Here is a 12226-nt window from a genome sequence, read left to right as displayed (position 1 = left end):
GATTCTAGCGGTTGAAATGAGGAAGAAATTACGAAAACCCTATTATTCGAAAAATTGGTTGTATGGGAGATATGTATATGCTATAATGGTCCGATCCGGACGGTTCCGACATATGATTAATCGGACGCCCAAATACACCCGCTGACCAAATTTTATCAAGATATCTAGGGACTATTGGCGTTCAAACAGACAGGCAGGCAGACAGAGTCACGACTAAATAAAGACAGCTCGCCATCCTGATATATCGATATACTTATTAGAGGGTCTATCTCATGTTCTTTAAGGACTTACAATTTTAAGATTCATTACAAACTTAGACCACGTTTACAAATGCACTAATCTGCAATAAAACCGCAGTAGTTAATTTATGCGTTTACGTATGTCCAATCCGAAGGAACAAGATTATTACTCGTAAAATATCATCCTTTCTCTTTTATTTCGTGCTTTCATTTAGAAATGACACCCTAGAGATGGTTCTAGGTCTGGAGAAAAAAATCAGCTTCTCTAAAATATGTTCGTAAGCGATAATCGAAGGGGAAAAATATGTATGGGAAATATAGTTATTTAATTAGGAGTTAAGTACAAAAATTAAGATAATCTCATTATATGTAAACTTGGTCTTAATAAACCATTTCATTTTCATTAAAGGTATAGAAATACACAACAAATGTCTCAAAATTGAAATTTCAAATCTCACGCGTTTAATTAAATAAAAATATGTTGGAAAAATTAAGAAATTAAAATTACCTGCAATTCTTTCGCTAAAAATAATATTTTCAAGCTCAACTTGAGGCACTTTTTAAATTGCGCCCAGAGCGCCACTTCACATTGGAGCAGGCGGATGCGTCATTAGTCGGGCGCGCGTAGTGTGTTGTGACGGTTGAGAAAACGGTAACGGTGCCGTTTTGACACCCAAAGCTGGCTGGCATGTCAATTAGCATTTGTGCTTGCGCCATTTAATATACACATGCATATATATTTGCGAATGAACGGATATCGGAAAGCGCGCGCGCTCTCATCAGTGGAGACATAATAGAGAACTTAATACAAAAATATAGAGTAATCAAAATAACGAACAGAGGAAAATAAATATGTAACATATACGCGCGTATTTTGTATGTGCATATACATATGTAGGTGTTAGAGATGGGTATATCGATTAAATACACAGGCGCGATACCGATAGTCCCGATTTTTAAACGTTTGTCTGCAACCACCCAGTTTTTTCAAATTTTTTCGCGTGTTTCTCTGATATCAAACTAAAATTGTGAAAAGTGCAGAAACGAAAAGTTATTTTAACTAATTGTGAATGAAAACGATAGGTTTGTTTGATGGTCTGTCCTATGTGTGTTCGTGGTTTGATCAAAATTTGATGAGTGAATAGCCTATTAAGCACCAAATCTATAAAAGTTGAAACCATTCCTTCTAGTATATTGATAAACGTCCTCGTCAGTGCCCACATCGTGACGTAAGCCTGTATCCTCAAAGCTGCAGTTTATTATGCGCCACATTAGGCTCGAGGAGCCGGATCACTTATTGGGGGAACATTGTCACGTTGTGCGTGGTCCCCACTGCCCCCCGTCTCGGACAGAGTGTTCGCCCTCTCCACCCCTCTAACGTTGGTATAACACGCTGTCGTTTTTTGAGCCCCGCTGTCTACGAGAAATACACGCAGGGCATATCCGCACTCCCTGAACACTCCCTTCATTATCAGCTCTTGGAGAAGTGTCAGGTCATCTGAGGGCGTGCGAGAAGAACTTCTGTCTTGGTGCCATCTCAGCAGGTTTCCCAGTCGCCTTGACTTGCTTCTCCTTTGGCCTTTGACGCATTGCCTCTTTAAGCTCGGTGGCTCATCCGGCGTAAACTGCCCGATCCTTCGCTTTTCAGCGAGAGCAGGTGTATGCTGGTTGTTTTTGCTTCAGACAAGCCCTTTCTATTCCTCCGGGTTGCGCTCTCTGAGAGTGTTAATATTAATTAAAAAAAAATGTTGAATAATAATGATCGAAAGAACTTAAGCAATCGAATAGTAACTACTAACAGGCTTCCACAGGTGTTTACTAAAATGAACGTTTTCGGTATGGGAATCACAATCAATGAGGAATTACTAAAGCTAATACTACATTACAAATCTTGAAAAAATTTTCTATGAATCAAGTTTTTCAAATGACTTCAACTCCCTCTAACTACAAAAGTACAAGAAAGTACAAAGTTCAGAAACGCGCCGAACACCGCACCTTTCACTGGCATCAGCCTTTTCCCAAATTCACGTGGAAAGGAGGTATTAAAAAATCTCAACGTTTATTTATGTTTTCAATTGACCAACGAAGCAGCATGCATTTTGAAAAAACCCACATTTTGTTCAGTAAGCCTGCGGGAATCCGCTTGGCTCTTTTAGTAAATTTTTTATTAAAAAATCCGCCAAAAGGTCGAAAATCCCATTATAAACCTCTAAAGTCATTGTTTCGCCATGATGAAATTGAATTGCAGTTTGGTTAAGTGTCGGTAACTCAAAACAAGTAAAATTTTTTGCGTGTCTTCCGTTGTACCGCCCCATCTCTAATATGTACATACTAACTTAAAAAATTAAAAATATGCTAGTAAATATTCACGTGGCACGTACCAAATTAGTTATACAAAAACAAATTATAAACAGCTGTAAGACTGAAAACTTAAAAACAAAACATAAAGGTACCTATACTAATGATTTGGAAGAACGTAATGCGAGGAACACTCAATACCGGGATCCCGAAAACATACACATTTCTCATTTCCTCAATAAACTTCTCCCGCAAACTATGTGATCGCAATTCGGCTTAAAAGTTAACAAACTTTGACCAAGCTTTTAAAGATGTTTTAAAAAGCTTTAAGGAAACACTCAAGCAGCTCTTAGACATTTTTATGTATCTTGCGTTCTGTACCATTTACACATATATATCAAAAACCACTAATAAGCATTTTCACTGAAGCGGTAATCTGTGGCTGTCTGACTCGGCTGGCCAGGAGCAAAACCGTTTTCATATTTAATGGGGGGAAAGCTTATCAGGTGAGGCAGATTATCCTCATGCCTATAAGCGCCACGTCTTTTTACTCCTTAGCTCCTCACGCTCAAACCCTAAAGACATCTTCAAAGTGCAGTGACGTGTTATAACGCCCGTAAGTACCCGAGCGATACGCAATAGTTCCGAACACGCGCAGAATTATCGCATTAAGAGACGGTTTACTTCACAAGATAAACAGAAGTGGTTGTACGAAGCTATCCTCCTCGTTTCAATGCATATTAGAATCCTTCCTGTATATCTAGGCTCATTTGTTCTCTTAAATATTGATATGCCCGTGAAACCAACAAAGCGAGACATTGAGAGGCTGTTTGGACGCCAGCGTGACTCAACACTTCCGCTGGATATTCAATTTCATCGAGTTAAATTATATCGACTTCTGGGCTGTCAACAAACATCGGTTTATTAGTTTCTGAGATTATAGTTGCCTCCAGCAGTGTCCACGAGTGTCTGAAAATTTAAAGCCATTATTGACCTTTCGCATTCACAATGATAGCACAATTATGCTATGGATTGCCAGGTAGGCACTACAAGTCCTGATTCTTGTTTATACGACTAATTAATTGATCTTTCTCAGATACTGTGAGCAGAGCCCAACGCCAGTTCCTTTTTAAATTTTGAGCCGTCGTGTCGACTATAAGGTCCCTGCCACAGTCTAAAACTGCCTGTCGGTGAATTTTGATATCATTTAATGATGAATTTGTCATGCCATTTACTATCTTTGCGTTTCCCTAGATCTCAGACTTCTTTCTATGCGATCGCAACGCATATGTAAAAAGTCAAATTTACAGCTGCTTTGTTGTTGTTGTAGCGATAAGGACACTCCTCGAAGGCCTTGGGGAGTGTTATCGAGTTGATGGTCCTTTGCCGGATGCAGATCCGGTACCTTCCGGTACGTTCCAGTGCCAAGCCCGACCATATCGGGAACGATTTGTTATGACCACATGCGACCTTCTAGGTCATGCCGCCCTCCCACCCCCTAGATACATGAGGAGTTCGGGGTCGCCAGAGCCTCGGCTGTTAATGAAACAGGATTTACCACGGATAGGTGAGGTTGACAATTGGTTTGGAGAAGCTATGTATTGCGCTGGTAACCTGAAAGGGCTGCGCTACACAAACCCCTTGAATCAGCTGCTTTCACTATGTTCTATTACATTCATTCATATAATTCATATGATAATAATAAAATACCGCGCGCTTTCGAAAGAACTGTCGACATATACACTTTGTGACGAAAATCACAACTTTGATTTAGCTCTAAAGAGCTACCGTCATATAAACTTTGCGGTAGAAACATCGTTCTTTTCCTTGCCACGTGGAAATACTGACTTGATAAGCTTTCATCGAGAAAACAAACGTCAGACAAATCTTGCGACCCGCATCAATGAGAGCGGTAGTTAGTTCGTAAGGAGCTTTAATTGTGTCCGCTTAGATCCGACAACTGTCGTTGCTGAGAATATCTTACCTAGCTAATAAACACATCAAGAGGGGTATATAGTTCTAAAAACATTACGCTGTACGAATTATGTTGTGGGCGTGTAATTGTGTAATTGTTTTGGCCTTAGATTATGTTGAACTCGCCGGTCAATAAAGACCTCACATAGACTGAATGCAGTGTTACCAGAATTTGTTTGACAACGAAACGGAAAATTCCCCATAAGGCACTAGGAGAATAACTCCGTCCTCTTGGCAAATACCAAACATTTTCTAGGACCTAGCTTAATTACTGTCTCGGGGAAACTCTGCCGCGGACACAGAACGTGTTTAACCGTTTCTTCCTGCATCTCACACGTAAAATATAAAGCCCCATTTGCATTTCTTGTTACGTTCTTTCTATAAGTCCCATTCACCAATTTTATTTTCTATAGTATTGCGAACTCTCGGGATTTTCAAAATGCTTCGGTATTGAATGATTTCCTACATGCAATAAATAACAAAAACAAACAAGATGTATGTACGTAACAATAATGAATTCACATTTGTTTATGGTCTCCCCGGTGTTAGTGAACGCGTTCCGGTCGTTATTGGAATTAAACATCTTATCGTCGTATGAATTGGCTTTGCTCGTTTTAGTTTCGGAATTTTTAAAATTTAATGCAAAAATATTGAAAAAAAAAACTTTTATTTATTTTAAAAAACTCAGTATTTAAGTGCCTCTTCTCAAACAAAGAAAAACCGTTTAAAAATGGAGCTGACGTAAAGAGAAAGAATAATAAAAGTGAAAAAGAAAAAAAGCAAACAAAAATAGCATTCAGCTGCAAGAAACAAGTTTTTGCGCATCAAGTTGGTTATCATAAATCTTTACCCTTACATCTTTGTACACCGACAGACACGCAAAAAATCCGTTGCGGTAGGTTGTTTGGGGTGTGGAGATTCAAAGTGCTTCCAAAATGAGTGCCTTTGGTAAATTGGATGTCTTCTGCCTCGGGAAGCGTTCGACACGTGGTTATACGCCACTCAACTCAAGCGATGAAGGTAAATAATTGAAAAATATCGGAAACAATTCCATTCATATGTATGTATTAGAGATATACGCCGGCGATAAACGCCGCCGCCGCTGCCGAATGTCAAAAATATCGGCGCGGCGGCGGCGGCGTTCGGCGCGTTGCTATATTTTCCAATCTTTAAAAGCTGGAGTCATTGGTGCCGTATGTCGTATCGCTGTATCCGTATCCCTAACGTAATCAGCTGTTTATCGTTACGACAGCAAACCAAAACCCAATTGGTTGGCTACGATACGGTTACGACTTTAGCGGCACCAATAACCGATTGCATTGATTCTCATAAGGTTGGTCGAATCAGCTGTTAAAAGGTTACCGATAAAGCACCAATGTCTCCAGCTTAAGACTGTCTAGGCCATTTATTGTTCATTTCGAAAATTCGTCCGGTATGGTCGAAAGGGGTATGAAGTGATGCGCATCACTGCCAGTTATAGATAGGCACAATAGATCAAAACATAAAATAAAATAATAATAATTACACAATACAAGGGGTTGATAGAAAAAAAAACAAACAAAAAGTCTTGGCGACTTAAATACATTTAAATAATAGTTACAAAAATATACTGCATACTTATCAAATCATTCAAATTCAAAGTCGAAAAGACGCACAGCGGTATAGGAGTTACACCTTACATATTTAACGTAGTAAGCAGGTACTTTTTAATTCTGAAAATCGGGTCGCAAGCATCTAAGTTTTTGCAGTGATTATTGAAATCATGACAAATACCACGAAGTGGGTCATGCATTTCGAAGTTCGATCTGCATATAATTATATGCAGTTGTTGAAAATATCTAGACGGTCTGACTGGCACACTGAACTTAATTTCGCCAAGCAGAAATGGGCTAGATTTCATTCCTCTTATGAGTTTTACTATAAAAAAGACATTAAGCATCTACCTACGGCTCTGTAATATAGGAAACTGTAATAGTTTTAACCGGCTGCAGTAGGGCGGAAGATTCCTTGACGCAAAAACTGTTTTTGGACCGATTCCAGTTTATCGCAGTAAATCTGATAACTTGGGCTCCAGATTATCGAAGCATATACCAATAATGGCCTCACCAATGATGTGTTATACAAATCCAATTGCGAAATTTAACACTTTCTAACAGTTCAAAAGTTATTTGAGAAAACAGGCGCTTTCAATTCCAGTTTAACACGGATTTTACATCACCGAATTCACCAAGTTATTAAAACAAAACACTAAAAGAAAAGTTATATAATAAATTTATATGCTAACTTCGTATAATTTTTTCAAAAAAATAATAAAGAGCAATGGATTCAAATAAAATGACCCAAGTTACCCGAAGAAGGTGCCGATTTTTTCAAAAATTCTATATCTCGACTGGTTGAAAGAATAATCGAAATCAGTGATGCAAAATACTTTAGTAGGCTCCAGGGGTTTAAATACTCCTTTGAAATGATTGTCAGGTCACGTTTAAGTTGCATATATCTTCAACACGTATGAGAAGGGTTTGAAAAATCACTTTATTTGCTTAACTATAAAATAGCGTCTGAAATGTTAATTTTGATTTTCATACTGCATCATTCAAAACCCAAGTCTCACGGTTTGACATTTCCTAAAGTTGGCGGCCCTATCCAAATCCTATCCTATCAACCATGTTTAAATATCACCAACACGTTACGGCTCCTGTTATAAATGTGAATACGTAGGCACATATATTTACCAGGTGAGGCTTTGTCCTTCGCAAGAACACTTAAAGTGGTGAAACAAAAGCTTTTCAAAGACAGTCGAACTAATGACCGTATGTGCTACTACCCTAACGAAGTGGACAGTCGAAGTAGTCTAAAAACTGAGGTTACGCGGTCATCCATAATGAGCTCTTAAATCATAAGACCGTAAAACAGCAGTTAACATCTTTATGTATGTTTGTTTAATGGTGTGTTCAGTTTATACTTATATTTAAGAATTCATGAGCTTAACACCGGCTTATAATAATTGAATTTCAATTATTATGTTTTCTAAGAGAAACTGAAAAGAATGCAACATTTACTAGCATATTGCTATGGAACAATTTCGAAAACCGCCAACGTAATCATCATCAGGCAATTTTGTAATGTTGTCAAAGGTTTCACCGGGATTCGAACCGTGAATCACATGGTGAAACTGCAGTAGCCTTTAACCACTAGGCCATTCTGCTGGTATTTGTTTTCATGCATAATTAAGTTTTTCTCATTTCTACACTAACAACACAATTGCGACATTTTGTCTCTATATTAATTTGTGTGCCATGTAGATTTGTTTTTGTAAAGTTCTTCTTCGTTGCGAATGAGAAGCTTTGTAAACTCAGGCTCAGTTGTACATATTTATGTATGTTTGTTTAATGGTGTGTTCAGTTTATACTTATATTTAAGAATTCATGAGCTTAACACCGGCTTATAATAATTGAATTTCAATTATTATGTTTTCTAAGAGAAACTGAAAAGAATGCAACATTTACTGGCATATTGCTATGGAACAATTTCGAAAACCGCCAACGTAATCATCATCAGGCAATTTTGTAATGTTGTCAAAGGTTTCACCGGGATTCGAACCGTGAATCACATGGTGAAACTGCAGTAGCCTTTAACCACTAGGCCATTCTGCTGGTATTTGTTTTCATGCATAATTTAGTTTTTCTCATTTCTACACTAACAACACAATTGCGACATTTTGTCTCTATATTAATTTGTGTGCCATGTAGATTTGTTTTTGTAAAGTTCTTCTTCGTTGCGAATGAGAAGCTTTGTAAACTCAGGCTCAGTTGTACATATTTATGTATGTTTGTTTAATGGTGTGTTCAGTTTATACTTATATTTAAGAATTCATGAGCTTAACACCATCTTATAATAATTGAATTTTAATTATTATGTTTTCTAAGAGAAACTGAAAAGAATGAAACATTTACTGGCATATTTCTAAGGAACCATTTCGAAAACCGCCAACGTAATCATCATCAGGCAATTTTGTAATGTTGTGAAAGGTTTCACCGGGATTCGAACCGTGAATCACATGGTGAAACTGCAGTAGCCTTTAACCACTAGGCCATCCTGCTGGTATTTGTTTTCATGCTTAATTAATTTTTTCTCATTTCTACACTAACAACACAATTGCGACATTTTGTCTCTATATTAATTTGTGTGCCATGTAGATTTGTTAACATCTTTCAACTTAAAATCGGTCGACTTTCATTCTAAAATATCGTTTTTTGTTCAAACCATGTTGTGAACACAAACGTCTGCAAACTTTGGTCTACATTTAAAAAAAATTATCGAGGGTCCTTGTAAAATTTTAATTATGTAGATGTGCCGAGGATTATACGATTTTCACGATGAATTACGCAATGACATTCACTTAGACTGCTTATGATTTCGAGGGCGGCATCCTTGGCCGAATAGTCACTCTCTAACGTTTCAAGGCGTGTCTCTGGCGTAGCTCGGCAGCATAGCGGGACAAAAGCATCCGTTGGAAAGTATTCGGAGCTACACCTAGAGCTTCTAGGAAAGTGACGTCGACGAAGGTATGAGTGCGAAGTCGCAATCCTATAGCTTCTGTGCTGGCATATGGTGTGAGGGTCAGAAGGCGTGGTAGCGACTGGTGGTCGGCATTGCTACTGTTCGCACATCGGGAATTGTAGCTCTTAAAAACAGTCGAAAAACTGGAGGCGCCCTGTGCCACGAGAGTCATGAGTATTAAAAGACCATTAATAGCAACCGTAAGTCGCCTTTGTGAGTGACCGCCAATGAGCCACAAATGAGTTAAATAAATTGTGTTCGCGACGATAATTAGGAGTTATCCCTAAGTGAAACTGCGCTTTGCACGAGATATACAGACAAAAGTGTGACTATTTTATGTATCTCTATTTCTTTTCAGCAGACGCAAGAGTACCAATTCCAAAGACCGGGGTTAGGTTCGAAGCCTCTCTGGGTAAGCGAACGAGGGGCAATCCCTCCGCAAGGAGCTACTCCTGAAAATTTTTTAACGGTCTGCGAGATCTTGAGGCAAAAACCCCGGATCTTTCCGAAATGGCCAACACGTTGATTTCCTTAAATACATACAAACAAAACCTTTCCTAAATATTAGTGTTTTAAATAGAAAAATCAAGCTTTTTAAAATAATAATACCGGCGTACGCCGGTATACAATAGAGCCTACCCCGCCGCCGCCGATAAAGTGATCGGCGTAAACCTCTAATGTATATATGTATATCTATACTGCGCTCATAACCCACCAAACCAAAGCATCTATCTGAATTTTCACTGAACACTGTCGAAAATATTTTGTTACACGTCGGGCTCAGTGAGTAGAGCACCCAGGACTGATGTGAAAGCCCGAGCACCATTGTTTAGCCATGCAGGGCGACATACTAACAAAGATATATACAAATTCCATGTACTTTGTTTTTGTAATTCGATGGACTTATGTATGCGAAATTGTACTTCACCGGAAGTATCATACTAAAAAAACTACCAATCAGGTGATTTCCGGACGTCACCTGTATGGTTCCACTATGCCGCTTACTGTGGTCGAATTGTCATCGCTAGTGGTGGAAAATTATGTACAAATTTATGAGCATGCATATCACCTAATTTGGAGCTAAGTGCCACCTTTGTCCATGCGTGAAAGATGGGTGACCTTTGATAAAGTTTTGAATAGTATGGAACTGTATCGCATATCTTGGACCATTTGTGATGACTTAATCATTTCGAGACTATTTCGGGACCAATTCGGAACAATTTTAGGTTTACTTCAGGGCTATTTTAGGTATCATTTCGAAACTGCTTCGGACCAATTTCGGAAGAGTTTAAGCATATTTTGGGTACACTTTTGTGCCGAAGTGGCCAAAATATGGTCCAAGAATACAGTTCCGTTCTCTTCAAAATTGCATCTAAGAGTTAAAAAAATTTTCCAACAAAACAAAAATTTTCTTCGAAATTAAATTTTTTTCTAATCAGTTTTTGCTAGCTGGCGTGAGGTCCGAATTGAAATAAAAACAGAAGGGTTTTTTTTTATATATTACAACAACACCAACGCTAGGATGATCAGCTGAATCGTTATTGTTTTGCCGTCTTATGTATTGATGTTTTCCAATATTTTTGTTTACAAAAACTGTTCTTTAGTTTGTTTATATTTTCTGTTTTATTATGTTCAATAAGTTTTTTCCGTCTCCTATAAAATTCGTAAAAAGTGCCTTAGCACATTTTCACATTAAGCTAACGAAATGTGTTTCTGAAAAATTAGAAAATAAAAAATAATTATTCGATATCCTCATCATCTTCCAAAAAAAGATATCCTCCATTAAATTTGTTTGGAAAAAATAGTAAGAATTAGAAAAAATTTTGTTATAAAAAAGAAAAAAAATGTATTTTTTCAATAAAATTTGTTTCTTAAAAAAAATTGTGTTTCTTAAAAAAAGAATTTAAAGTTGAAATACTCTGAGAAAAATACAAAATTTTAAATTTTTAGTTAATAAAAATATGCTGAGTTTTTTGCAAACTTGTTTTTATTTTCACAAGCACATATTATTACTGAAATATTAGAAGCTCATATGAACACAATAAAAAATAATTATTCGGTATCTTCAACTTCTTTCAAAAAAGGATATCTCCATTAATTTTTTTTTTGGAAAAATCTACAAAAAGCGTTTGTTATTAAGAAAAGAAAAACCCACTTTTGTATTTTTACAATAAAATTTGATTCTAAAAAAATTGTATTTCTAAAAAAAATGAATTCAAAGCTGAAATACTCGGAAAAAATCCAAAATGTAAAAATAGTAGTTAAAAAAAATATTGTGACGAATTCTTGGGATATTTCGATTATTTTACACCTTCTGCCAACGTTCGAATCGCTAAATTGTCGAATAAATAACTCCAATATTCAGTAATGCAAATGGTCTTTATTAGACTACTTTGAGAGTACTTCACAATAACACTTATACTTCACAACTAATTGCGTGTTTAAATCAAACTGATAACTGATTCCTCAGCTTGCGCTGCTTTTATACTCTCTGTTGCCTCGTCTGCATATTTCTCCAAAGTTCTAGACGTTTCACCTTTTAGAATATCCTGCTTGCATGTGTGAGCAACTACTTCGGCTGATGACCACATGTGTGTGCGTGAGATATCTCTTCGTTGCCTTCTATATATGTGTGTAAATGACGATTGATGTGTTCATGTACACCAGTGTGGCTCGCTTCAATGTTTTTGTTGTTGCGTGATTATTTACTAACCGTCTAGTGATGCTAATATTCGTCACAATATGTTTAGTTTTTTGCGAAGTTTTTTTTTTCAAACTTACATATTACTGAAATATTAGAAGTTCATATGAACACAATAAAAAACAATTATTCGGAAAAAATCTAAAAATTAAAAAAGGTTGAAAAAAAATTTGTTTCTAAAAAAAAAAGGATTTGCATATGAATACGATACAAAAACAGCAAACTCATTGTCCCCTTTAAGGCAGGGCATTTCTTTTTATGCCAACTAACTTTGTTTGAAAAAAGGCCCATCTCGGACATTTTAAAAAACGCGGTCTCAGATTTTTATTGAACAAGGCCCAGCTATGAATTTTTCTCATAAGCGCCGTAACTCAACTCAAAATTTATTGCATTAATACTGAGATAGGACGTTTTTGAAACCAGTTTTGAGATAGGGCGTTCTCCAACAAAAAAA

General features: G+C 37.0%; 1 protein-coding gene across 4 annotated transcripts in view; it reads left to right on the top strand.

Annotated features, from left to right (window-relative positions):
* LOC137250608 (solute carrier family 41 member 1) overlaps positions 1-12226 on the top strand; it is a 263443-nt gene that overhangs the window by 70005 nt on the left and 181212 nt on the right. The window contains exons 1-2 of one of the 4 annotated variants that reach the window (XM_067783719.1): positions 2672-2688; positions 5200-5531. The exons of 2 other annotated variants lie outside the window; for them this stretch is intronic. Coding sequence is in view for 1 of the 2 variants with exons in the window: in XM_067783720.1 (XP_067639821.1) it covers positions 5447-5531 (85 nt within the window). In the remaining variant the exon portion in view is untranslated. Of the gene's footprint in view, positions 1-2671; positions 2689-5061; positions 5532-12226 lie in introns of those variants that run through there. One more of the 4 variants, XM_067783720.1, reaches the window with a different exon arrangement.

The sequence above is a fragment of the Eurosta solidaginis genome, chromosome 4 (genome assembly GCF_040869045.1).
Source record: "Eurosta solidaginis isolate ZX-2024a chromosome 4, ASM4086904v1, whole genome shotgun sequence".
NCBI lineage: Eukaryota > Metazoa > Arthropoda > Insecta > Diptera > Tephritidae > Eurosta > Eurosta solidaginis.
This window is presented reverse-complemented; position numbering and strand designations above follow the sequence as displayed.